This window comes from Phyllostomus discolor, chromosome 12, assembly GCF_004126475.2.
Source record: "Phyllostomus discolor isolate MPI-MPIP mPhyDis1 chromosome 12, mPhyDis1.pri.v3, whole genome shotgun sequence".
NCBI classification, from domain to species: domain Eukaryota; kingdom Metazoa; phylum Chordata; class Mammalia; order Chiroptera; family Phyllostomidae; genus Phyllostomus; species Phyllostomus discolor.
The window spans coordinates 17955187-17982077 of record NC_040914.2 but is presented as its reverse complement, the minus strand read 5'-3'; the positions used below and the strand labels follow the sequence as shown (position 1 = coordinate 17982077).

At 60.4% G+C, this 26891-nt stretch overlaps 2 protein-coding genes across 4 annotated transcripts in view; both read left to right on the top strand.

The window, feature by feature from the left end:
• Nucleotides 1-2133, top strand: part of SLC1A5 (solute carrier family 1 member 5) — a 28128-nt gene extending 25995 nt beyond the window's left edge. The window contains exon 10 of the transcript XR_004900123.1: nt 2113-2133. The gene's annotated coding sequence lies outside the window, so the exon portion shown is untranslated. The remainder of the gene's footprint in view (nt 1-2112) is intronic.
• Nucleotides 56-26423, top strand: STRN4 (striatin 4). 3 transcript variants are annotated; one of them, XM_036012456.1, is made up of 18 exons: nt 56-359; nt 7705-7808; nt 8336-8409; nt 9521-9599; nt 12001-12198; nt 14546-14687; nt 17962-18121; nt 18716-18829; nt 19149-19243; nt 20651-20826; nt 20923-20970; nt 21341-21462; nt 22567-22737; nt 22883-23023; nt 23441-23539; nt 23718-23804; nt 25085-25283; nt 25490-26423. In XM_036012456.1, exons 1-17 carry the CDS (start codon nt 78-80, stop codon nt 25252-25254), a joined length of 2262 nt encoding a protein of 753 aa, XP_035868349.1. In that variant the 5' UTR covers nt 56-77; the 3' UTR covers nt 25255-25283; nt 25490-26423. The 3 variants fall into 3 exon arrangements, with proteins under 3 accessions (XP_035868349.1, XP_028385243.1, XP_035868348.1); XM_028529442.2 differs by having other exon boundaries at nt 19128-19243; nt 25085-25279; XM_036012455.1 differs by having other exon boundaries at nt 19128-19243.
• The last annotated feature ends 468 nt before the right edge of the window (nt 26424-26891 follow it).

The following is a 26891-nucleotide window of genomic DNA, read 5'->3' as shown; positions in this document are numbered from 1 at the left end:
CGCGCCGGGGGGGGGGGGTGGCGCGGCCGCGCAGGCGCGCGAGGCACAGCGGGCGCGCGGGCCGGCCCGGGGCCTCCATGATGGAGGAGCGAGCGGCCGCCGCCGTCGCCGCCGCTGCCTCCTCCTGCCGTCCGCTTGGCTCGGGCGCGGGCCCGGGCCCGACGGGGGCGGTCCCGGCCTCTGCCCCCGCCCCCGGGCCCGGTCCGGCTGCTAAGGGAGGCGGCGGCGGGGGTAGCCCCGGGCCCACGGCGGGACCGGAGCCCCTGAGCCTGCCCGGGATCCTCCACTTTATACAGCACGAGTGGGCTCGCTTCGAGGCGGAGAAGGCCCGCTGGGAGGCCGAGCGCGCCGAGTTGCAGGTGAGCGCCGCCTCGGACCCCCGACCCCCCGCCCGGCCCGACCCGGCCTCACCCGCCGCCGCCGCCGTCGCCATCTTGGAGCAATGGCCGCCGGGACGGCCGGGGGGGCGGGAGGGGGCCCCGACCGGCTCGGAGCTGAAGTGAGGGGCCGTCGGAGGAGGGTCCTGGGGGCTCTGGGGCGCCTCGAGGCGGGCGGGGGGCCCAGGGACGGGAGCGCCGGACCGCGGCCGGCGGAGAGAAGGGACTCAGGGCACCAGAACCCGCTGGAAGTGGCAAGAGTGAGCCGACTGGACGGCGGGTTCTCGAGAGTGGCCTCGGGGCCCGGAGGGGGCCCAGGAGAACTCAGCCAAAGGTGCTGAGAGAAGTTGTTGGAGGGGCTTGTGTGGGACTGAGCAAAATCTCGGCGAGTGTCGAGTGACGCCCACCCCCTGTCGGACCAGGCGCGGGTGTGAGGTGGAGGCTGATGGGCTGTGATGGTGGTGGTGGGGCAGATGCGGCATCGGGGCTGGTCGAGCGCGGGGGGCGGGGAGTTGGGACCCTCTAGGGCAAGAGCGTTCCAGCCGGGACCAGGCCTAAGTACGGAGAGGAAGTCACGGAGCCTGGGACACGGGGTGCGTTTCGGAGTATGTGGACGGAGGAAACTGAAAGATGGCTGTGCACGAACTCCGGGGATAACAGGAGGCTCTCGAGGGTTCCAGGATGATGGTGTGTGCTCTCTCCGCTCAGGAGGAAACTTTGGGGAGCCCTGGCATGTGCGGCTACCGAATTGCAGGAAAGGGGTCCCGAGGACGAGCCCTTGGAGCATGTGTGGAAGAGCTTGAGAGCAGAAACTCCAGTTTGGGGATATGGAGAAGAGAGGGGGATGGCCTTGAGGTCGGAGGTGTGTGTAGGGCGGCAGGTGGAGAACCCTGAACTGGAGTGGGCGGGGCGTCAGGGTGTCCAGCGAGGAGACCAGGGGTCCTGGGATGGGGACAGTGAGGAGGAATCCAGGGGCGCCTGGGGGGTGGCAGGGAGAGCATTTTGTAGAGCAGGAAGGCATCGGGAGGAAGCATCTAGAAGCGTCTTGAGGGGGGCGTGTTTGTGAGAGTTTCTGGGGAGAAAGGGTCCCGTGGTTTGCGGGTAGCTTGGAGGCGGGATGTGCGCACAGGTGATGTTGGGAAGAGTCTGAGGAGCTGGGCTGGGTTTTGTGACCTTGAGAAGTGCAGTCCATTCGCAGTGTCCCCACGAGCCAGGACATCAGAATTGTGAGGGTTTGAGGGGCCCAGTGACAGGCTAAGGGGAGTCTGGAGGTTCCCTGGTTGGGTGTTATTAGCAGAAGTCAGTGTCTGCTTCTGCGGGCCTGTCTTTTTCCCCTCTGATTGGCTGTTTCCTCCCTAGCTGAAGTGGGGACCCGAAGCAGTAACTGATTAGAAATTTGTCCACAGGATGAATGAGGACAGCATCCCGCAATTCTTCCACCCGACTGGGGATCTCAGCTGTTGGGTAGCTGAGGCTTGGGGTTGGGTGGGAGGGAATCCTTATGTAAGTGCCCCTCGCTTCCGTGTCCCACTCTCTGCTTCTGAGCTCCTCCCTGGCACACAGCTCATTGGATTTTCTCAGTGCCCCCGTTATGTGGGCAGAGCCAGAGTTTACTGCCCTCAGCTCAGCAACGGTATGGCAGCTGCTGTTCAATCAGCACGTGTTATGTGCCAGGCACTTCATTTATTTTTTTTAAGATTTTATTTATTCATTTTTAGACAGAGGGGAAGGGAAGGAGAAAGAGAGGGAGAGAAACATCAATGTGTGGTTGCCTCTCACATGCCTCCAAATGCAGACCTGGCCCGCAACCCAGGCATGGGCCCTGGCTGGGATCCGAAGTGGTGACCCTTTGCTTCCCAGGCCGGTGCCCAATCCACTGAGTCACCAGCCAGCAGGGCATATCCAGCACTTTAGCTACAGGGTATCATTTAATCCCTGTCACAGTCTAGGAGAGTAAATGATATTATTCCCTATGCTTCTTTAAGAAAAATAATAATAAGAGGAAAGGGAGGCTTTGAGAGGGTGGGCGATTTATCTGGGATCACAGCCCATGGGCAGCAGGCCTGGTCTGGTCTGTGGCCTTTCAGGCCCATGTTCTGTCCCTCTCTGGTGTCCAGCACAGATGGGAAGCCGCTCCGGGGGGAAGCTCGGTGGCCTCCCGGGGTCGCCTACGCAGGCATAGAGGAGCTGGGGTCAAGCCTTGGCCTCTGGAGCTCCATGCCAGGGCACCTACAGCACCTTCCATGCCACCTGTCATCTTGGAGACTAGAGAGAAAAGCTGTGTGTTTATTCCCTCACTTAGTGGGCTTCTTGGAGTTTGGGAAGAGCTTGTGGGTGGACCGAGTCAGCTGTTCTTGTCTCGGCTCCCACACCACTGACTGTGTGTTTTTGCCCTGTTGCATTAGCACAGATTCACAGGTCTTAGACGTGTGTGTACAGACGGTATACATGAAAGGGGGAGTCCCCCTGGTCCCTGTCCCACTCTCCTCCCCCCAACTGTCACTGCTGTAAAAGGAGTTGGCTCTATGTGTGCAAGGCATGAAGTCATACTAATGGATCATTTTGTGACCTTTTTCACATACTCGCATGTCTTGGCGTCCCTTTCATATCAGCACAGAGAGCCCTTTGTTATTTGTGATAGCTACTGGGTGTCTGTATCGTGACGCATTCAGTTTGACCCCTGTTGGTGGCCGTTGGCTTGTTCCCGACTGCTCTCATCCGAAAGGGCTGTGGTGAGTGTCTGAGTGGTCTGTGTGACGCCAAGCAGAGTGAACCGGTGGAGTGGCTGAGCAGGTGGGTGTATAAGTGGGGTTGGTTTTGACAAGTTGCCCATGTTCCCACTCCCTCCGCAGCACCTGTCTCTACACGCCTTTGACCAAGGCGCTTCCAGAGGAGCAACTCCTGTGAGGTTCTTCAAGGCCCAGGCCGTGTCTGACTTTCTGGTGCACTCTGAGTGCCTTTTCTCCGAGTAACGGCACAGCTGCTCTCGGCACAGGGCCCACTGTGCGGTCAGGGCTCCGTTAGGGTGTGTGGGAAGGCAGAAGAGGCAGCCTGTTGTGGGGTCCCCCCAGGAGGCACCCGCAGATTGGAGCAGGGTGGTGGTATAGACTCTGTCTGATGTTGAGCAGAACTTTGCCAGGTGGGGGGATTTCAAGAAATAGGTGGTGTTGCTTCTGCTCTTTGGATACTTCCAGGCTAACAGAGGAGGCTGTTTGCAGAGGAGGCCACAGAGAACCCTACAATATGGCTCTGCCCACGGTCTGTGGCACTTCTGGGAGGGGAGCTCCTTGAGGACAGGGCCACCCTCCTGGGGGAGTCTGAATTGGACATTCATGTAGGAGCGGTGACAGAGAGGTGCGGTGAGAGGGGTGGCAGTGGAGGAGGTGTGGAGCTGACCCCTCCCCACTTCCAGCCTCACCAGGGGCTGTGAGGGCCCCTGGGGACTCATCCCAGAGCCTGGGGAGGAGGAGTGTGGGAGATGCAGGGCCGACGAGACCATCTGGGGAACCTCTGCCATGGCTGGAGCTGAAAGATTGGCAGAGGGATGGAGAGGCGTTAGGTCCCGGGAGGACTGGGGTGTTCCTCAGGGATCCTGGTTCATGGGTGCTTGAGCGGGAACAGCTGGAAGGGAGGCGGCAGCTGCATCTCGGAGTGGTTCTGGGCTCCTTGTGTTCTCACAGCCTGGCCGGGGGAGTGGCAGTGGGTGGGCCTGGCGAGCAGAGAACTTCCAGGTCCCCCACTTACCTGCCAGCCGCCATGGCACTGACGGAGCAGGCACTGGTGGCTGCTGGCATGCGCTGGGTAGGAGGGACTGGCCACCAGCACTTCTCTTTTCCAGGGATTCCACTGCCTTGGAACCCTTCAACCACGTGTCCTGGTTCCCCTTTCTCCCTTCTGTGCCGGAAGAGCTGGAAGGGGACCACAGAGTTGAGTGGGCCGACCGAGATTCTCCACTTTCTTCCCTCACAGACCAAAGTCATAGGGTGTTACCAGTCCCTCCTCATTACCTCAGATCCCCTCACCCCCTCCCTGCCCTGCCTCCTACGATGGGCCTCTCGGCCTTCAGCTTTGCTCCCCCTCCCCACCCGCCCCTCCCCAGCCATTGGGTCTCCACAGCGTAGCTGAAATGACCTTTGTAACGTTCTGATGTGGCCAGAGTGGCCTTTTCATTTTTCAGTTTTCTTTATGATTTCTTCTATATGTTCTTCTAAAAAATTTGTATTGAATTTATTGGGGTGACATTGGTTAATAAAAGTATTTAGGTTTCAGGTGTACAGTTCCATGCTACATTATCTTTATGTTGTATTATGTGTTCCCCACCCCAAGTCATGTCTCCTCCCGCTCCTGCCTGGGCCCTCCTCTGCCTCCCCCGCCCCCTTTCCCTTTGGTGATCATCACACTGCTGTCTGCGTCTGGGCGGGTTTTACCTTTGCTTAATCCCTGCACCATTGTCACCCCCCCTCCCCCCCCCAGCCAGTGTTGGCCCATTCTCTGTCTGCCTGAGTCTGTCTCTATTTTGTTGGTTAGTTAATTTTGTTCACTGGATTCCACATGAGTGAAACCATATGGTACTTGTCTTTCTCTGACTGGCTTATTTCACTCAGCATAATGCTCTCCGGGTCCATCCATCTTGTCACAAAGGGTAAGATTTCCTTCTTTATTATGGCTGAGTAGTATTCCATTGTGTGAGCGTACCAGTTGTTTAATCTACTCATCTACTGATGGGCACTTAGGCTGCTTCCACATCTTGGCGATTGTCAATAATGCTGCAGTGAACATAGGGGAGCACACATTGGCTTTTGGGGTTCCTGGAGTTTGCCATGCAACTTTCGTCTCTGCCCTCTGCCAGCAGCACACACCGAGGCCCTGGCCAGCTTCTGACTGGCCCTCCAGTCGTAGCTGGGCATCACTTCTTAGTCCAGAAGTGGGCTAGGCATCCCTCTTCCCAGAACCCCTCTGCTGCCCCGTGGTGGCCCTAGTCACTCGCTGTGCTGGCTGTTGCCGCGTGTGCCTGTCTCCCGTGCTGGATGGAGAGCTCTGTGGGGACGGAACCCCTCGCCTTCTCCGTCACCCCTCCCATGCCTCGAGCAGTCCCTGGCCCGGCACAGCTGGTCTCCATGTTGGGTGTTGGACGGATGCGGCACTCAGCAGGCTGGACTGCTGCTGGAAGGTGGGAGGCCCCTGCCGGCATCCAGGGGCACAGGGAAGGCTGTGAAGAGGCTTGTGGTTGGTGGTCAGCCTTTTCTTCTTCATGTCTCCCCGGCACCCCCGCTCTAAAGCAATGTGTGCACAGGGCAGATTTGGGGCCCTGAGAACACGCATGGAGGGCAGAGAGTCAGACTTAGGACACCGCGGGGGTCACAGTGAGTCATTCCCCTGGCTGGCCATGGATGTTGATGTGTGTGTGTTTGTGTTGGTTTAAATGTGGAAAGGAAAGTATTGGAGAGGGGACAGAAGTTCCGTTCTCTGGATGCACAGACTCGGTTTCTTTGCCGAGGCACACCTGGCGTGTGCCCCACCCCCCCTCGAGACTGTCAGCCACTCCTTGTCCAGTGCTGTGTCTTCTGTCCACGACTGCACCTGGTGCAGAGTTGACTCAATAACTATTTGGGGGTAAATGAACAAGGAAAGATGCTTTTGTCCTCCATCGTCGCGTGTGTATGTATCCCTTTTCATTTTTTCAGAAGGAAGCCTACCATTGCCATTAAGCCTGTAGGAGAAATTCCTACAAGCAGGATAAGTTCCTATAATTTCTAGAGGTAGAACTGCTAGGACAAAAGGAATGTGCATTTAATATTTTTATAGGTCTGGTGAGATTGCCCCCCGACAAGAGTGGATCAATTTATGATCCCAGCAAAGGTGTGCGAGTGCACCTGGCCCCCAGTCTGTGCCAGGCAGTATGTAGCGTGTGCCTGGGTGTCTGCCAACCTGAGGGGGAGGCCTGAGGGAGACCTGCTCCCTGGAGCAGGGCGGTGGTAGCAGGGCTGTGCTGCACTCCACGAGCGCGGCAGGTAGATCGGTGCCCTCCGAGCCCTAGGGAGAGAAAGCAGTGTGGGTGGGCGTCTGAGGGGCTGCCGGGAACTGGCAGTCCTGGAGCCAGGCTTTGAACTTGGGTGATGCCTGGAAAAGGTGTCTGGGGCCAGACTGGCGGTGGGGGCGGGGGCTGCTGCAGCCCTTTTCAGCAAGCACGTGGTGTGCGGGGGTTGGCTCCCACAGATGCAGCTGCCCGTGGTGGCAGGAGGCCTGGAAGCCACAGACGTCCCTGTTGGATGGGGTTGGGTCTCAGAGGGACCCTCGCTCCCGAAAAGAACAGGGCCCGTGTCAACGTCGTGAGAGTGTGGACGCCAAGAATAAAACTAGTGAGAGGTGGGAGCTGGCATTTATTAGCCCTTCTCCTGTGCTAGGTCTTGGACTGAGAAGAATTTAATGCATGAGGGGCAGGCACTCTCGGAGCCCCATTTTGTAGAAGGGGAAATGGAGGCTCAGAAAAGGCCGATGACCTGTCTCAGATCGTGCTGCAAGTGAGTGGCTGAGCCATGCCTGGGGCTCGGCTGCCCTGGTCCAGAGCAGTGGAGCGTGTGGGAGAAGCCAGCGACGGGCCCACACGCAGGCCCACACTTGGGGCTTGGCGCAGGGCTTCCGGAACTCGGTCAGGCCAGGATCCTGCTCGCAGGCTGTCGGCCCGGTGTCTCCAGGAGGCCTGCTGGCAGACTGGGCAGCCCGTGCCAGCAGACAGTGTGAAGTGGTTGGCAGGGGCCCTGGGTCACATCTGCGGCATGTCTCCCTTGTTCTGGGCAGACTCCAGGGGATGACTGGTCCCTGCCACGGGAGGCAGGTGGTTAAGCTTTTGCATCGGAGCAGGAGCTGAGCCCAGCCACCCACTCTTGTCCCTAAATTCCAGAAGTAGCTTCCTCCTCCTCCCAGGGACAGATGCTCTGGGGGGAGCAGTGAGACATCGTCCTGCCAGTAGCACCTGCCTTTGGGCGGGGGAGGAAGCAGAGCCCAGGGACCCCCCACCTTCATCCCCCAGCTAACTGCTCCCCCGGAGGAAGGGACAGGCTTGTCTCAAGCTGGCCCCGTTTCCATTTCAGGGGCCAGGGCCTCCCCCCAGCTCTCCTGTTGTGGGTGACACTATAGGCACTCTGGGGGCAGATCCAGCATGCCCCCTCATGCTCCACTGAACCCTGGCTCCGGGTCTCCACGCCTGAAGAAGTGGCTGCTGTATGTCATTGTTGGGGCTGGGGCTGGCCCTGACTGTCCCTGAGCAAGTGAGGGACACACCTTGGTGAGCCTAAGCCCTGCTGTCTCCTGTTCCCCTTGCCCCCAGGCGCAGGTGGCTTTCCTCCAGGGGGAAAGGAAAGGGCAAGAGAATCTCAAGACAGACCTGGTGCGGCGGATCAAGATGCTAGAGTACGTGCTGAAGCAGGAGAGGTGAGCCCTGCCGGCCCTGGGCCTGCCTCCCAGGAAGTCGTCCCGGAGGGAGGGTGGGGAGGCCCAGGAAGGTGCTGCTGCCATCTGCCGAGGGAGGTGTGGGCTCAGGCGATCTCCTGTCACTCTGGTCCCAGGAGCGGGGTCAGAGCAGGACGCAGTGGAGGGATTTCGTCAGGCACTAGTGCCGGTGCTCGTAGTGCTGCTGGCCCGCTGGGTGCCGAACCCATGTCTTCACATTGTCTTGTCCTGCCCAGTAGCCTAGTGGGTCTGGGGGGCTCTCAGAGGGGGAGGACTTCTGTAAGGATTCCTGGAGCTGGGGTGGCAACCCAGCCTGCCGGCCTCTGAAGTGGGGGTTCTGCACGGCGCCGCGTGTGCTGCTCCCCCACGGGGCTGCCTTGTAGTGTGGGAAGGTGGGGGGTACTCCCCCAGAGGTAGGAGAGTGGGGGGCTGGGGATTTGGGGTTCCTGAGGTGAGTGCTCTCTGTCTGCTCTTCTTGCCTCTCATTTGTTACTCATTTATTCTTTTAGGGCCAAATACCACAAACTGAAGTTTGGCACAGACCTGAACCAGGGGGAGAAGAAACCAGAGCTGTCAGAACAAGGTACCCCCTGCCCCCAATCCTCCCCATGTGCCTCCAACAAAACAGAGGCTCCATAGAAAGCAGGGTCAGCCGGGCTGCCTCTCCCTCCCAGCACCCCCCACCCCTGCCCCTCCTGCAGGCTGCACTGCCAGGTGCTGGGCACTGTGCGGGGCCCCTGGGGGGACGGGGTGGACAGTGGTGACGAAGGCTAGCATTCCTGCTGTCCCTCCATGGAATGGAGACAGGTACACGAGGTCCCTTGCAGTGCAGACTCCAGAGAGGGACCAGTTCGCCAGCAGAGCAGGGGGAAGGTGCTCCAGGTGGACAGAAGAGTGTGGGGCGTCAGGGCACAAGGAGTCACCCGGTATGACAGGAAGGAGGGGGCAGTGGCCTGTCAGGGCCACCTGCTGGGCTGATGGTGGTGGCCCTTCCCTCTGTTGGACCCGCCTGCTGGATCCAACCAGCAGGCTGGTTCCCGCCTGCTGGAGTATGTGAGTCTGCAGGGCAGGCTCTGCCTGCGGTGTGGCCAGCGGCTGGCAGGTGTGCAGTAAATACACTTTTTCCATGCCTTGATATTTATTACTGTCACATTCTTTTTAAAATATAATCTTTATTGCATTTTTTCCATTACCATTTAGTCACCTTATACCTCCTCCCCCCAGAGGTACAATAAATATTTGATGAATAAAATTAACAGGTGATCTTGTTTAATCCATGCAGTAGTCCCAGGAGGTGTATGTATTGCTATCAGTAACTTTATTTCTTAGAGGAGGAAACTGAGGCTCAGCTAGGTAGACTAGCCAGCTCAAGGTCACACGTGGGAAGTGGCCAAGCCGGACTTGAGCCCAGTCAAGTCTGCCTGTTCTCTGAGAACTGGGCCAGCTTCCTGCGCAGGAGAATAGTGAGACTCAGCTCGGTCTGGAGGGAGTTTGGGGGACGGTTGGGAGAGTGACCAGTCAGGAGACAGGAGATGAGTGCAGAGGGGAGAGCGGGTTTCACATGCTCAGGAAGTGGCTCCCCCGGACCCTTGACAGTGACCAGTTTGGGTTTGAGGGTGGGGACTGTGGGGGAGGTGACGGGTGTGCAGCGGTGCCCCGGCCAGGACAGCCTGCCTCCTTTCTCTCCGCTCCAGTCTCCAATGGCCCTGTGGAGTCGGTCACCCTGGAGAACAGCCCGCTGGTGTGGAAGGAGGGGCGACAGCTGCTTCGACAGTGAGTGCTCAGGGGGGCCGAGGCGGGCTGAGGGGGCTGAGGGACATGCCTGGCTTGGGAGATAAGCCTGAAGGCCTCACAGCACTTCCTGTCCCCGCCGGGGACACTGAACTATCAAGATCCCCGCCGGCCACAGCTGAGCTGGGCTGTCGCCGGTGGGTGGAGCCCCACCTGGGAGAGGGCGGGAAGATTCTATGCAGGAGGCAGCCGAGGGAGATCCCCCCCACTCTTGGAAAGCAACCCCAAATGCCTGTGGCTTTTCTTTTTTCAAGAGGATTGTTATTTATTTATTTATTTTTACTGCCAAAGAGATTTGTGTGTGTGTTAGAAAATATAGGGAATACAGGGAGATACACACAAAAAGGATAGAAATCACCCGTGATTCTTCATGGCTGTGTTTTTGGGTCTGCCTATGTGTGTTTTAGAAGCGGGAGCTTCTCCCCTGCGATGTTCTGTGCTGCATTGCTTTTGCGAGTGTTGCGACTGTCTTTCTGTGGGAGTTAGTCACGCATGTCGTTTGAAGAACCGACTAGTTTGTGACATGAGTGGCCGTTGTTTTCCGTAGCCAGCCCCTTGTGTGTTGTGTCGAAGGTGTGTCTGTGGACAATGTGACAGACGTCGGCAAGTTACTTGTCCGTGTGTCTGGTCTCCTTGAGCTAATGTCTGGTGGAGCAGTCGCTGACTGAGCGCGTGCGCAGACAGTAATGAAACGGTGGCAGTTGGCAGCACTTGCGGCTACCCGATGTGTGCCCGACACTGCGCCAGACACCCGGCACGCTCACTCGCTCCCTCCCACAGTCCCCAGGGGTGTGGCTGCTGGTCCCCTAATTTTCTCAGGAGGGAACCCGGGTGCGGAGAGGAGTCTGTTTGCGTAAGGTCGTACAGCTAATGGGAGGTCCGAGGGGTAACTTGGGCAGTCCGCCCCCAGAGCCCAGCTTCCTTGCGGCCATGCTGCCCTCCTCCTCCTGTGGTGGGGCGGGGAGTCTCAGACCTGAGCAGTGCGTGCGATGAGACGGCAGTGGAGGTGGTGCTGTCTCCTGTGCGAGGGGCAGGGCCCCAAAGCGACAGGGCCACCGTAACAAAAGACTTTCAGGGAGCCTCCTGGGGAGCAGGGGACGCTGGTCTCACATTTTTTGAAGCCACTGATACCCATAACTGATTTTCTCCCTTTTTCTGCTTTTAGACCAGTCCCAATTGGCTTCAATTTTTAATTTATTTTTATTAATTTACTTTTAGAGAGAGGGGAAGAGAGGGAGAAAGAGACAGAGAGAAACATCATTGTTGCAAGAGATACATCAGTCTTTTGCCTCTTATATGCCCCCAGCTAGGGACCTGGCCCACAGCCCAGGCCTGTGCTCTGACTGGCGACCCTTTGGTTTGCAGACCAGCACTCAGTCCCGTGAGCTACACCAGCCAGGACTGGCTTCAGCTTTTTAATTGCAGTAGTAATAAGTGCTCATTTGTGTAAGTGAATAGAGTAAGTTGCAAAAGTTACTAGCCCCGGCTGGGTCGCCCAGTTGGCTAGAGAATTGTCCCGACACACCAAGGTTGTGGGTTCAATCCCCAGGCAGGGCACATACAAGAATCAACCAATGAATGCATCAGTGAGTGGACAACAAACTGATGTGTCTCTCCCTCTCGCTCTCTTTCTCCTCTTCTCCCTCTCTCTAAAATTAATCAATAAATTTTTTTTAGAAAAACTTCCTCTTAAATTCCTAACCCCATTCTCCAGAGGTCACTGACTGCTCTTAAGTTTAGTCTGTACCTGTCTTGGCTTTGGGGGGTGTTCTGCAAGCACACTGAGTGCTTATATGTGTTCTATACTCACTAACACTTTTTTTTTTGTTTTTTACTTTTTTATTTTTTGGTTTCTTCTCACACGCCACATACTGGGGACCCAGCCTACAACCCAGGCATGTGCCCTGACTGGGAATTAAACCGGCGAGCCCTTGGTTCACAGGCCCGTGCCCAATCCACTGAGCCATACCAGCCCAGGCCATTAACACTTCTTTTTAAACACTTGAATTGTACGTAGCATGTAACTTGCCATTTTTGCTGAGCCATTTATCGTGGTCATCTTTCCTAGGCAGTCCCCCTCATGTAGCGTCTGCCTAGCATCCCTGTGACTGATGTGCCTCCCCTGCCCTGGTCGGTGGATGTGTAGCCTGGCCCCTGTGTTTGCCTCCTGCACAGCGTCGTGGCGAGCATCTGTGCACAGCACTGATGTGGAAGCCCTGCTTGTGGCGATCGTCTGGAAAGGATGGCAGCGGGGCCAGGGGCATGCTTGTTTACACGCTGGTGTTCAGTCTCCACTGCTCCTCCGGGGAGGGCTCCCTCACTCGTGCCGCAGCGTGTGCAGACGCCCCAGTGTGCCCGAGCCACCCTGCTTCTCTCCCTGCAGGTACCTGGAGGAGGTGGGCTACACGGACACCATCCTGGACATGCGGTCCAAGCGTGTGAGGTCCCTCCTGGGACGCTCGTTGGAGCTTAATGGGGCCTCAGAGCCCAGCGATGGGGGCCCCAGGGCCGCCCTGGGTCCTGGGGGGCTCAGCGGAGGCGAGTCGCTGCTGGTGAAGCAGATCGAGGAGCAGATCAAGAGGTGAGCTCGTGGGCCTGCGGGTCCCTGACTCTGTGCGTCCTCCTTCCTGCCTGAGGCTGTGGTGGGGATGGCCACGGTGCTGCGGGCCTCTGCCCTCCTGGAGCGTGGGTGGGGGGGGCATTCATTCCAGAGCCTTCTGCCCCTTCGTTGTGCATCCCCGATTCTGTTCTGGGCCCTCAGTACCTACTGCCCCTTGGCCCTGCCTTGGTGCTGGTAACACACCTCCCTGAGGCCCGGCCTGTACACCCCTCAGCAGACAGGAGCACCTGCCGAGAGCAGACCCCCGCCCCAGGGCCACTCATCGGGACGGGCGGGGAGCACAACACACAGTCGCTGCTCGGGAGGAGCTCTCGCTCCTTCTCGTGTCCGTAACTGCTGTTGGTCAGGATGGGTGCCAAGGGGTTTGGTGATGTCAGGTGCTGTGAAGAAGAGGAAAGGTAGTAAGACAGAGGGATGGGGAGAACAGCTCGGCTTTGGATGAGGTAGGCAGGCAGGACCTCTTTGTGGAGGGACGGTTGGGCAGAGGGGTGTGGGAGGTGGGGGGTGAGCCACACGAGTGGCTGGAGCAGGAGGTTTCCAGGTAGAGGGAACAGCAAGTGGGAAGGTGCTGAGAGGGCGGGGACTTGGCTTGTTCAGGACCCAGCGGAAAGGCCAGGGAGTCTGCGGTGGGCTGAGCACGTGGGGCCTGTGGTCTGTGGTGAGGCCGTGGTCTCGGGAGTCAGATCAGACAGGGCCTTGCAGGCTGCGATAGGGAGCTCTGGATCCCACTCCGGGGCTGTGGGAAGCCAGTGGTTTCCAGCGGGGCATGACATCATCTGATGTGCAACTGCCCATTGGGGGATGCCCAGGTGAGAGATCGGGGGGTGTTAGGTAGGTAGAGGGCTGAGAAGTGGTCAGCTTCTCACTGGGTCGGGGTGAGTTGGCATGACTTGAAAGACTGGATGTGGAGGGAGGGAACAAAAACTGGTGCTGACTACAGGGCGGGTATGTGCGGCTGGGAGCAGCGTTGAACGGGGTGGGGAGGATGAGGCACGGCCCACCAAGGGGCTGTTGGGGATGGGTGGGCTTGAGGTGCCTGGCGACCCTGGTGCAGGTGCTGAGCAGCTGGCCTGGGCCTGGGGCACTTGATTCCTAAACTCCCCCCTAGTTCACCAGCACATGGGCAGGATTTGAAAGTCAAGGGACCTTGCAGTCTCTGGAGGAACGAGGGTAGGTGGCAGGCACACAGACAAGGTCCGAGGACAGAGCCCAGGGGCCCTCCCCTGTCTGGAGGCCACAGGGACAAGCAGAGGGAGGCAGCGGCAAAGGAGGCTGAGCTGAGGCAGCCAGCGTTGTAGGAGGGAACCCCAAGACAGTGTCCCGGCAACGGAGCACAGAGATGTTCTCCTGGCAGCTGTGTGGGGAGGGGGGGCTGGGAGAGTGGCGGGTGTGGCCCCCTGGAAGCAGCCCTCACTCCTGGGCCGTGAGCAGTTACTGGGCAGTTGACAGAGACTCTCTGCAGCACAGGCGGCAAACACAGGCCTGTGGCCCGAATCCAGCCCGGCATCTCGTTTCTACCCGGTGGCAGCGCGGAGCTCTCGCTGAACTGTTAAGGAGTGGTTACATTTACACAGTCCTAAAATGACATTCGGCCCTTTGAAGGCACCCGCGAGGCTGGTGTAGCCCCCAGTAAAAATGAGTTTGATACTGCTGCTCTAGAGCACCCAACTAAGTGGCGGAAAAGGAGGATGTTCACATTTATCTGAATGCCACCCCCTTTCTACTCTGGAGTCAGGTTTGGCAAATCCCCTCTTTGTTACAACTTGGCATTGAGCTGGAGGCATTACCAGGAGGTGGGACCAGGAGTGCCACCGTCCACGAGGAGAGCGCAGGCTCGGCAGTGGCCCTGCTGGCCGTGGGGCCCGAGCATTGCTAGCGACCAATTCCTCCTTCCCCCCGGGGTACATCTCTGTTTCTCACCTGGCCTGCACTTGTGGTTTGCCTGGGCCATGGGACCCGGGCCTGCTGAGTCAGTGGCATTTTCTCCCCCAGCGCCCCTGACTCAGCACACATGGGAGATGTGTGGTCAGGGTTAGGGGCTGGTCTTCTGGAGCCCAGGTCAGGAGCTCAGTGAGGGGTTGGGCCTGGTCTGCGGTCCGTGAGGGGCTGTGAGTTGGGTGAGCCTCTGTTAGGCGGCTGCTGGGGCTGAAGCACTGTGCACAATCTCAGCCAAGACTCCTTGAGGTTGGGGGGTGCTCTACCCCACTGAGACGTGGGTCCAGACTCTGGCCACCAAGCCTCAGCGCCCCCCACCTGAGCTTCGTCACATGGCAGAACTAATTCCCACTTTGCCACCTGCTGTGGGCAGGAATGCAGCAGGCAAAGACGGGAAGGAACGCTTGGGCGGCTCGGTGCTGGAGCAGATCCCCTTCCTGCAGAACTGCGAGGATGAGGACAGCGACGAGGACGACGAGCTGGACAGTGTGCAGCACAAGAAGCAGCGTGTGAAGGTGAGCGCGGGAGCCGGAAGGAAGAGCTCCTCCCCTCCTCCAAAGGAGCCCCCTGCTTGGTGTACCAGGACAGGGTCCCCGTTTGTTTGCAACCTTCAGCGGTGCCAGGTCACTGTCGGGGCCGCCTCTGCCCGCCCTGCAACCTGTTGTTTTCTCCATCTGTCCTTGAGCTCGAGGTCTTTCCTGAGCTCCCTGGACTGGGCCAGCCCCCAGTGCCCTCCCACAGCACCCTCTCCTCCCAGCCAGCCCGATGGCAGTCATACTCAGATACTTTTTTCGTGTGACCCTTCAGTTGATTGTGGGTTCCATGAGGTAGGTCCTCCAGCCTTTCCACTGTTCCCTCCCCAGCACCCTGAGTGGGCGTGGCTGGGCCCAGGGCTCAGCGTGGAGCCAGGTTGGGGTACTCCGTGGGGAGCTATGGAGGGTGCGAATGTCCAGTCTGCTGTTGTCAGGACCGGTTCCAGGGACACTGCCTGTAGGGTGGAGCCCAGGTGCCCTAGCTTGACTGCAAGATACAGCTGCCACCACACTTCACCCTGGTGACAGCGCTGTCCTTAGCATGGCATAGCTACCTGTCTGTCCAGTCAGCATCAGTCTGGGCCTTTGTGGGCTGGCTGTGTGGAGCAGCAGGGGTGTGGAGGCATAGTTCCTGATGGGGAGAAGCTTGTGGCCAGCGGTGTGCTTGTCAGCCACAACGTGCAGAGGAGCATGCCACAGTGGGGTCAAGGACACGTGCCTGTGAAGTGGTGGGTGGGGGGTGCCATGGGGGACAACTTTTCATTCACCCGGCTTCCTATCAGAGAACCCTTTCTTCTTTAGGCTCACCTCCAACACCCCCTCCTCCAGGGAGCCTTCCCTAACTCACCCTTGCTGCTCTTTCCTCCACAAGCTCAGGAACCTTTTGGAGGCTCCCCTGTCCTCACCTGGACCTCTCCGGGTCCTCCTTCTGTGGCGTTGGCTCTGTATCCCTCCACCCCCATCCTTGTGAGGGGCCAGGTCTGTCCTGGCCCCCACTCCCCAGTGTCCCCAGTGTGGCTCAGCCCAGGGCCCCGCCTGGACTAGAAGCTCAGTTGAACGCCCAAGTCAGGGCAGTGCATGGAGCCAGAGCCTGAGTTGGGCTCACAGGAGAACCGGCGGCAGGCCTGTGAGCATGGCTGCCCTGCACTGCGCCCGGGTCCCTCCTGCCCCGGCCCAGCTGTCACTGCTGTGTGAGTCTTACCTCCGCCCGCTCTGGGAACCTTCCCATACCCCTCTGTGCCTCTGTCAGAAATGGACTTCTCCTGTTCCCTTAAGCCTTTACATCTCTCATTGCCCCCGTCCCACGTGCCCTGTGGGTGGCTTACTGCATAGGGGTTTCATGCCTCCCTAGGCCTGTCTCCACACAGCAGACCTTCGGTGACAGGACTGATTTGAAATGAAAGGCCTACCCGTGATTCCCAGAGTGGCTGCGGGCCTGGCTGGGTAGCTTTGGGTATCTGGTTCTCTTGGTCTTAATGTACGTTTTCAGGGCTGCCTGTCTCTGGCTTGTCGAGGGTTTCACTAAAATGAGTTCATGCATAGAAAGCCCTCAGCTGCACCGTGGCTGCCATGCCGAGTGTTTGGCAGTGGTGGCAGTGTTGGGGGCGCTCTGCAGTGGTGTGGCACTCAGAATTGCAGGCAGTGTGGGCCCTTTGGAACACCTGGATGGTGCCCCAGCCCTGTGAGCCCCACCCCGCCATCGCCTCTCTGGGCATGCTGTCTAAAAGCTGGCCCAGGGTCTTCTGGAAAGGAAGAGGAAGGCGCCTGGGTGCCATGCCCCTGGTCCTCTCACACAGGCCAGAGGCTGGCCCCTCAAGGATGCCAGAATGGTGTTGCCTCCAGTCCGTACCCTCCAAACCCAGCTTGGCGTGGAGGGGGGGGGGGGGCGGGTGTGTCAGCCACACCCTTGAGGGGTTTGCAGGGGGAGTGAGGCTTGCCCTGTGGGTGCCTGGGACACAGTCCAGGCAGTGACCACTCAGGAGGGAGAAGGCCCCCTGGCAGAGGCGGCGGCGGGGTGCAGTGGCTGTCAGAATCCCAGTGCTGTGTGTGATCAGCCGATGGGGACCCAAGGGGAGAGGGGAGTCCCAGTGGAGGCGCGTGTCCTTAAGCCAGCACCTCAGGGTGACAGAGCCCAGCCGTCGGAACTGTCTTCAAGAATTCTGCAGCCTCCCCTCAGCCTCAGGTGCGGTGTTTGAGGTTCTGAGTGTGCAGCCCTGGATGGCACTTTGTGTGATGAGAGGGCGGAGAATTAATCGTGTGCAAGACGTCATTTCATGAGGCTCCGTGTCACAAGTGTCCCCGTGGGGGACAAGCAGGTGCCCTGCTGCTCTTGCATTCACTAGTCTGGGTGGGGTCCAGGCTTGTAGGTTGAGGAAAACTGATCATATGGTTCCTGCCCCTGGTGCAGACCGACTCTGGGAAATTTGGGGGGCGAGGCATGCACACGTTTAGCATCCTGCTCTCGGAGTGGAGGGACTGTGCTGTCTTCTCTCATTCTGAAAGTAGCATGTGCTAGTTGTATAAGAAAGTAAACATTCAGCCCATCTAGAAAGTCCTCAGGAAGCCTTGGAGAAGCCCAGGGAAGCTTACAGCCCAGAGCTGTCTCGGTGTGTAAGGCTCGGCCCTGCTGCCCGGGGCAAGGAGCTCACTTTGCTCACCCGCATTTTCGTGTGTGATGGTGAGGTGACAATTACAGTAATGATAGCTCTTCACATCTTGGGTTGTGGAGTCTCCGGTATGAGTCTTATTCAGTGCTCTGAATAAGGCAGAGACCGGCACAGCTTTTGATGACAGTTTGTCGTTATTACTCTTGTATTCATGGGCGTGTCCTCACTTACTTGGGCACCTCCACACACTCAGACATGAACACGTGGTCCCCTCCCCGATGCAGGTTGTTGCACAGACTTCTCTTCATGAGAAACCCTGTGCAGGGAGGGGGGGCAGGGATTAGGGGAGCAGGAACAGCCTGAGCCCTGAGCTGAAAGCTGGAGGAGGGGTCACAGCTGGAGATGGCTGAGGGAGGGGTCTGCAAAGCCAGGTTGCAGGCAGCTGGCCCCTGGGCCTTTGGACGGGAGCAGCTGCTGAGGGCTGCCAGCAGGGGGAGCCCTGCCACCAATGTAGGGCTTGGTGGAGGGAGCCCAGGGCTGGAGCCTGATGGTTCTGAACAGGGAAACCAGCTTCTCTGACCCTGTAGATGCCGCGGGCTTGGGCTCTGGACACGAGCTCCCTAACCTGTCTGGTGTCGCCCATGCCCCAGCTGCCAGCCAAGGCCCTGGTGCCCGAAATGGAGGACGAGGATGAGGAGGATGACTCAGAGGATGCCATCAACGAGTTTGATTTCCTGGGCTCAGGAGAGGACGGGGAGGGCTCTCCAGACCCTCGGCGATGTGCTGGAGAGGGGCCCCACCATGAGCTGGGTGAGTGGGGGGCTCCTGCCAGCCCTCCTCAGGGAGGGTGGTAGGGGCACACTCAGCCACCTGCAGCTGCATCCTGCCTCAGGGTCTCCACCGGACGGACACACTTCCTGAGAGGGGGTGGCCCAGGGGGAGCAGGAGGCCTGTGCCGCGGCAGCCAGGCCCGCATCCCTTCCCTGGAAAATTCCCGTGGGGACGCAGGCAGGCCTGGCTCTTCCTGAAGCAGGGCTACCAGCCTTCTATGCACGTGTGGCCAGTTCTTGGCAGACCTCTGAGAGGAAACAGGATGGGGACTGGCGGGGGAGGGCAGTCGGGGCAGTGCTGCATCTCCCTCTGGTCCTGGGCTCTGAGCAATGCAGCCCTCAGGGTCACGGAATGTGGCCAGAGGCTGAGGCCCCTGCCAGGTGGGCTGCCGGGGCTCCCAGCCCAGTGTCTCTCTCTCTCTCCATCCCCCAGGCCACCCTGAGCCGCAGTGAACCCTGGGGCAGGGCTTCCCAGCTTCCTCACAGGAGTGGCTTCCACTGGTGGGGAAGGAGTCACCTGTGTATGGCTGGGTCCAACTGGGGGTGACTCCTGCCCATTGCCTCATCCCTGCAGAAAGCCGGCGGGTGAAACTCCAGGGCATTTTGGCCGACCTGCGGGATGTGGATGGGCTGCCCCCCAAAGTGACTGGCCCACCTCCTGGCACACCCCAGCCCCGGCCACATGAAGGTAAGAGGCCCCTCCCCCGGCACTGACGGCAGAGGGAGGCTGCGGAGCTAAGCCCGGGGCTTCTGTGTCCTCGGGGTCTTGGCCTAGCCCCTAGCCTGCAGCCTTCCTGTCCCAAAAGGTCGTCTGTCTGTCTCTGTCTCCCCCTCTTTTTGTCTGTCCTGCCCTGTCTGTCTCTCCCTGTCTCTCTCTTTCCAGCTGTGATTCTTGATCTTGTCCTCTCCCTATCTCTCTCTCTGCCTCTCTGTCTCTCGCTCTCTCCTGGCCCCTCTCTACCCCCTCCCTCCCCTCCCCCCACCAGGTTCCTTTGGCTTCTCCTCAGACGTTTTCATCATGGACACTATCGGGGGCGGGGAGGTGAGCCTGGGGGACTTGGCAGATCTCACCGTCACCAATGACAACGACCTCAGCTGTGATGTAAGTTCTCGGGTGCCCACCCCCCCATGGCCCTCACTGGGCGTTCTGCTGAGCACTGACTGCGCTCTCGGCCCCTTACACATGAGGACCACTCGAGCACGTACAACAGCGTGCGCTGTGTGAGGGGTGCCATGCAGACGGGCTGGGGCCCTGATAGCCCCATGTGTGGCAGAACCCCGAAGACTCTGGAGCCTGTGTCTGGACCAGGACGCTCCCTCCCTGTCCAGCTCGCTTAGGCACACCTCAAGTCCAGGACGCAGCACTGCTGGGGGCAAGGTTGGGGGCGCTCTGGGTGGCAGCAGTGCCGGTTGGACAGTCTGCAGCGAGTGGCACTGAGCTGACCTTTGAAGGGAAGGTGATTACAAATCACTACAACCGAAGAGCCAGGCCGGTCTGGTGTGTGTGGGGGCTGCTGGGGCCGCTGGGCTGCAGTGGAAGGGAACCTGAGGGCCCGAGTCCACAGCCTGAGATCAGTGGCCGTCAGGGGATGCCGAGTTAGGCGCGAGTGCATTTCCCTGTGCGTGGAGCTTTCAGCGGGGCCTCGGGTGGTTGGTGCCCCGTCCCAGTGCAGCCAGGGGCACTGCGGTGGGAGGCTGGAGAGGGGCCAGAGCTGAACTTGGAGCAGGGGAGCTGGTCCAAGTGTGACCCTCCCAGCCACTCGCCCCTGGGGCATGTGCGAGTCCGGAGGTCACCACACAAGGCAGATCCTCTGGCCCTAAACAATATGCAGAAGGGGCAGCTGGGGCTGGGGCGGGGATCTGGGGCAGGGCACTGGGCTGGCCTGACAGTAGCTTCTTTCCTTAAGGCCCCTCCTCCGAGAGCATCACCACCACCCCCCAGTGCATGCGCAGTGTCTCTGGGAGTTTGCTTCCCAGCTACTTCCCGCTGTGTGTACTTGTCCCCATTTCCACACCCCAGCTGCTCTCCCCTGGCTTCTGCACCTGGGTTTCCTCTCGGGCAGCAGGTTCTCCTGCAGCCACCCTGGCTGCTTCTGCCTCAGGGACTTGGCACATGTAGTTTTCTTCTTCAGTCCCTTTTCCACGTTTGGTGACAACCCTGCTTATTTTTGTCACTTGCTCAGGAAGGCATGTTGACCCCCACAGAGGCTGGCAGGCTGCTGGGCGTCCCCTCCCAGTGCGTTTGTGATTTATAACACTGTCTGTGCCGAGGTGGGACGGCCTGGGCGCCTGCCTCCGCCCCCTCTGAACTGGGAAGGGCTTGCTGAGTGAGTGGGGGCTGCTGCCAGGCCAGGAGAAAGAGGGTAGCAGCTGGGGCTGGAGGCCAGTCCAGGGGGTGCTGTGTGTGGGTCTGGGTGGCAGAGGGACAAGTCACTGGAGTCCTGGATGTCACTGTGTGACTGCCCGGGTGGGAGAGGGGGCACTGAGGCTGCTCCCCGCCCCCCCCCAGCTGTCCGACAGCAAAGATGCCTTTAAGAAGACATGGAACCCCAAGTTCACCCTCCGCTCACACTACGATGGCATCCGCTCCCTGGCGTTCCACCACAGCCAGTCGGCTCTGCTCACCGCCTCCGAGGACGGCACACTCAAGCTCTGGAACCTGCAGAAGGCCGTCACAGCCAAGAAGTGAGGGCACAGCCCAGGGGTGGGGGGCCGGCAGAGGGCATCTGGGCCCAGGGGACAGGGTGATGGGGGCTCTCAGTGACACCTGTCCCTCCACAGAAATGCCGCACTAGACGTGGAGCCTATCCATGCCTTCCGGGCTCACAGGTGAGGACGGGGTGCCCCCAAAGGTGGGCCGGCTCCTGGCCCACTCACTGCCACCTGGGGGGCTGACGGGGGAAAGCAGGGTGGCAGGAGCTTTGCGTCCCCAGGCACCGTGCCCCTCACTCCTGCTGCTCGAAGATGCTGCCAGTGCCTGCACAGCTGGTGCTCAGCACGGCCCTCGGAGGGGACAGGCCTGGGGCTGGGGGATGGCAAAGGACAGGGGGGGGGGGACATGGCAAGAGCCCCAGAGGCTGGATTCCTTCTGGCCACCCTTGAAAAATGCTGGTAGAGAAAGAACTTCAAGGTCCTGGGAGAGGGACTGGGAGGGGTGACCACTGAAGCTATGTCTCCCCCTCCCCTCTGCACCCTGCAGGGGCCCTGTGTTGGCAGTGGCCATGGGCAGCAACAGTGAGTACTGTTACAGTGGCGGGGCAGATGCCCGCATCCACAGCTGGAAGATTCCAGACCTCAACATGGACCCCTATGATGGCTATGGTGAGACAGCTCCCTCGCCCTGCCTCCCTTCCCCCGCCCGTTGTCCACTAGGGCCTCTCTGTCTCCTCTGCATGAACAGGCGGCCTCTGCCCCACACGGCGGGGCTGGGGGGGCGGGGGCGGGGCACCCAGGCTGGGGGAGTGCGGAACAGCGTGGCCCAGCTTACGACTGTGGGTTGGACGAGAGGGCTGTGCTGGCCCAGAATCAGCTGGGGCCTTGGGGGCCATGTGAGGGCTTGGTGGGCCCTGGTGCACTCTGCACCCAGAGCTCTGCCTGCAGCTGCGTGTTGGTCAGCTGGGGAGTCCGGGAGGAGGCGGGAGGGCCGGTGAGAAGGGAGGAGTTAGTTGGGCTAGCGTGCAGGGGTCTGCACTTCGTCCTCGGGGCACCTCTAAAAGTCAAGTGGAAAAGGGACCTCTGTTCGGTGCCATCCCTGCTGTCCGGCACCTCTGTCCACCACGCCCTTGGCTCCGTGGGGCATCCATCCTGTTGTGACAGAGTGTAGGGCTCAGTGTCTCTCTCAAGGGGCGTGCGCCATCTTCCCAAGAGTACTCGCCCGTGAAAGGTTGTGGGTCAGCCGCCGGCAGCATGTGCGCTGGGCCAAACGAGCTGCCACCCGTCAGGCGCCAACAGGGCCTTACTGGAACCTGTGGGACTTGAGCGACAGGGGAGGCAACAGAGGGAATGAGCAGAGGGCTTTGCAGAGATCGGGCGAGGCTGGTGCACAGGGCAGCCAAGCCTGCAGGGCCCAGGCTTTGAGCAGGGTTTCAGGCCGGAGTCGCTGTTGTGCCTTTTCCCTTTAACTCAGCTTTAAAAGGTACATGTGGAGTGTCCATTTTGGGCCAGTCACTATTGTGCACCTGGGGTCGACAGGGACCGGGGACACCCCTCTCCTCTGGAACCTCTGTGCTGGGCTGGCTGAGAGCCCTAAACCTCCCCAGGAAAGCCAGTGGTCAAGTGTGAGCATCCGCCAGGGCGAGTTGCCATGGGGACAGGTTTAAGGGCATGACGACTCCGGCTAACCGCGAGGCAGAGCTCAAGCTCCAGGCTGTTCATGACAGGGCTGGTGGCCCTGACCAGTCCATCTCCTCCCTTTGGTGGGTCCAGACCCGAGCGTGCTGAGCCACGTCCTGGAGGGCCATGGGGACGCCGTATGGGGCCTGGCCTTCAGTCCCGCCTCCCAGCGCCTGGCCTCCTGCTCTGCCGACGGCACCATCCGAATCTGGGACCCCAGCAGCAGCAGCCCAACCTGCCTCTGTACCTTCCCCACAGCCAGCGGTGAGTGGGGGGGACATGGGGACAGTGGGGGCCCTGGCACCTCACTCAAGAACCATGCAAAGCCGGGCCCCCCTGAGGAGGGGAGCCGGGCCCCCCTGTACCCTGGCCTGGTCTCTGAGGTGGCCTTCCCTCACTGCCCCGTCAGATCACAGGATCCCCACCTCCGTGGCCTTCACCAGCACTGAGCCTGCCCATGTTGTGGCCTCCTTCCGCTCTGGCGACACCGTCTTGTATGACCTGGAGGCTGGCAGTGCCCTCCTCACGCTGGAGTCCCAGGGGAGCAGCGGTAAGAGGGCCCGGGGCTGGGATCTGAATGTCTCCAGGGCCCTGGTTCTTCTCGAGGCTCCGTCAACTGCAGGTGCTCTCCACCCCCTCCGGGACTCTGAGATGAGGCCTGTGCTAACAGACAGCCCAGGGTGTCTGCTGTGGGGAGGGCTGAGGAGGGAGCGTGTCAGGGACTTGCATGTTGGCCCACATGGTGGCATGGACAGGCCCTCTCAGCCCCTGCCCCCGCCCACCCCAAGACAGGCCCCAGGGCCCCGTGTGCAGATGGCACTGGCCCAGAGAAGGGTGCGGCCAGGCACCCCGCCTCCTGTTGACCCAGGCAGAGACAGGAGTGTGGGGGCAGGGTCTTCCTCTTGCTTTTGTCCTGGTCCCCTGATTTCCACCTGATATCCCTTCTTCTCTCGGCTTTTCCTTCCAGGCCCAACCCAGATCAACCAGGTGGTGAGTCATCCAAACCAGCCCCTCACCATCACCGCCCATGATGACAGAGGCATCCGCTTCCTGGACAACCGGACAGGTGAGGCCCTGCCTTCCTGGTGCCCCAGCCCCTGCGCCTGTGGGAGGGCAGGGGTGGACCAGGCTCATACGCAGGACCCCTGGTGTCCACGCTGGAGGCTCCGAGCGTCCCCTGCAGCCCCTTCACCTTCCCAGGCAAGGTGCAGAGTGGGATAGCACCTGCCGCCCCTCTCCCACAGGGAAATGTGTGCACTCCATGGTTGCCCACCTGGACGCAGTTACCTGCCTGGCTGTGGACCCCAATGGCGTGTTCTTGATGTCGGGAAGTAAGTTGGGACCCTTATGGCTCCTGAGGAGCAAGGGCATGTGCCATCCCAGCAGGCCCGGGCCTCGGCCCTGAAGCAGTGATCTGGGGACTGCAGAGGGCTGGGCAGGGAACCTCTCAGTGGCAGGAAGAAAGGTGGTCACAGTTGTGACAGCAAAGCATGGTGCACTCGGGCCCACTGTGGGCACCTGCCCACATCACTTCATGGAATCTGACTAACCCCATGAAGCTGCGCTCCTGTCCCCGTCGTACAGACGTGGAGGTTTACATAACTGCCACTGCAGGCATTGAAGCTCAGGCCATTGACTCAGCCCTTGAGAGCTGTCTCAGCAGTTGTCACTGCCGTGCTCTCAGTGGCGAGGGCACTGAGGCCCACTGACTGTGTGGCCATGCCTTGAGGGGGTGGGGTGGGGTGGAACTAGGGCAGGTGGAGAAGGGGCTGGAGCTCCCCCATGGCGTGAGGAGTGTGTGCTGGTGGGTGCTGAGCCTGCCTTGGGGCACGGCTGCCGCTCGCTGGTGCAGGGTGAGAGCGAGCAAGCTGCAGAGGTGTGAGCGGTGGGGGGTGGACAGCTGCAGCCCCACCCTGTCCTGCTCTCCGTCTGCCCAGGACGGTAGTGGCTGTCTCTGAGGAGACAGGTGAGGGTGTGGTCCCTGAGAAGTGTAGCCCCAGTGGAGGGGATTCAGTACAGGCCCTGGTCCCCCAGAAAGGGACAGAGAGAGAACGGGCCTCCCCACAGCTGACGTGGTCCCCAGTCAGCCGTCTCCCTCCAGTGGCTTGTGGCCTCCAAGGCCCGGCCCATTCTGCTCCCAGCTCTGACCTCCTCCTCCTCCCACCCGCCCCACCTCTGCTCAGGCTGATGCAGCCGCCCCACCTCTTGTCTGTCCTCAAGGCCTTCCCCTAGCTGTGCCCACTGCTTGGAAGGCTCTTCTCCCAGATTCCCCCCATGGCCATTCTGTCCTCACACTTACCAAGGAGTGTGACCACCTGGCACGGTTCACTCTTTTCTTGTGTACTGCCTCCCACATCGGGGTGTCAGAACCACAGGGCCGGGGGCTTGGCCTGTCTGGTGTGCTGTGCCCCGGGGCCCAGGACAGAGCCATTGTCCAGTAACCATCTCAGCTGGTGCCCAGGTGGATGCGTGACAGGCGGGGGTCAGGAGGTGCTGGGCAGAGGGGGGCGGGAGGGGGACCTCGAGGCCTTGGAGAGGCCGACTGAGGGGCCAGGTCGGGGCTGAGTGGCAGGCACTTCTGGGTGCCACAGGCCACTCTGCTCCCACGCAGGCCACGACTGCTCCCTACGTCTGTGGAGCCTGGACAACAAAACGTGCGTGCAGGAGATCACGGCCCACCGCAAGAAGCATGAGGAGGCCATCCATGCTGTCGCCTGCCACCCCAGCAAGGCCCTCATTGCCAGCGCGGGCGCTGATGCCCTGGCCAAGGTCTTTGTATGATGCCCACCTGGCAGGCGGGAGTGAGGTGAGGAGCTGGGCTGAGAGGGCGGCTTGGCCCCGGAGGGCAGAAACCCCCTGCGTCCTTACCCCCAAGGGGACCTCAAACACAGCGCTTCGCTTGTGTGGTCCTTGGGCGTTCAGAGGAGGGGCTGAGGCCCAGAGGGACCCGCAGATGCCTCACCTCTTGTCCCCTGGAAGTCATGGTTCAGTTCCCCCTCCTTTCTGTCTTCCACAGGTGACTCAGCCTCGGTCTGGAGGCTTGGAGGCCCGACCTTGTCCCGCCTGCCTCAAGCCTGGTGGTGCTAAAGGCCCTTTCCCCAGGTGGCTGTCCCCCAGCACCCAGCCTGGGGAGGTGCCCTCTTCAGGAATCACCCTCCAAGATGGTCTCCGGGAGTTCCGTCTCTGCTCCACACCCACTCCTGGTTTCCTGGCTGCCTTCTGGGGGCAGCGCAGCCAGGGCCAGGCGTCCTTGGCAATCAGCTTTTCCAAGACACCAGAAGGTGCCAGGCTCTGTCTTTGAACCCCCAACCCCTCTGCTCCACCCTCCCAGACCGGGTGGGAGCTGTGCTGGGAGGAGCCCCAGATGCCCCTGTGGTGGGCCCCGTCTGAGGGCAGCCACAGAGCCAGCCGGACCCAGGCTGTCAGCAGTGGGAGCGCTGGGCCCCGCCCACCCCAGGAGCACACCCAGACCACTGCCTTCCCCTCCAGTTCCCTCAACTCAGCTTTCCAGACACTACCCAGCGCCCTGAGGCCGGTAACTGCCTGGGGTGCAAGTGAGGCCCTCTGGGGAGGTGCCCGCCCTACCTCCCCAACACTTCTCCAAGGGCAGCCCCTTGCCCCCCACAGGTCACCCAAGGGGAGAGATGACCTGCTCTTGCCCCTCTCCCTGGGGCACAGAGGGTGGAGTGGGGTCCCCCATAACACCCTGTATATCTGTATAAATAAGTGGGATTTTAATGAACCTCCCTCCTGCCCCCGTGTCGTCATCACCGTGTGATAGTCTGTCAGTCCCCTCTCCTGGCCCTCCGCTCTCTCCCTCTATTTATTTCACGCTTCGTTTGGGTCCCCCCCTGAGCCCTTGGGCCCCTTCCAGATCCCTGTTAATGAGCCCTGTCCCCTCTGTCCTGGACTTGTATGTGAAACTCGCCTCAGTAAACCCTTTGGAGTAAGATGGGTGGCAGTGCTGACTTTGGGGCAGAGCAACTGACTCTGTCGGGTGGGTGGAGTTTGGAGAGAGGGCATATGCAATGGGTTGGGGTTTTGTGGTAGGGCGGGGAACGTAGAGAGGGGCCCTGAGCCTGGGCAGAGTGTGGGTGGAGGGACGGAAGTCGGGGGCACAGGACCGAATCTCCCCATGCCCCTCCTTTTTGTCCCTGAGCGCTGCCTCCCCAGGGGCTGCAACAGCAGCAACCTCAGAGTCCCACAAGCAGATGGCCCGATGTTTCGGTGTAGCTCAGGACTCCTTAGTGCCCTCACCCCACCTGCCTTCCCCATGTGTGGGCTGATCCCCCTTCCTCTTTAACCCACGCCTGCGAGGACGGGGGGCAGAAAGGGAGAGCCTGGGAGCTGCCCACAGAGAGCACCTCCGCCTGCTGGGGGATGTGGGATCCGATCACAGCACTCACCTGTACACTGGA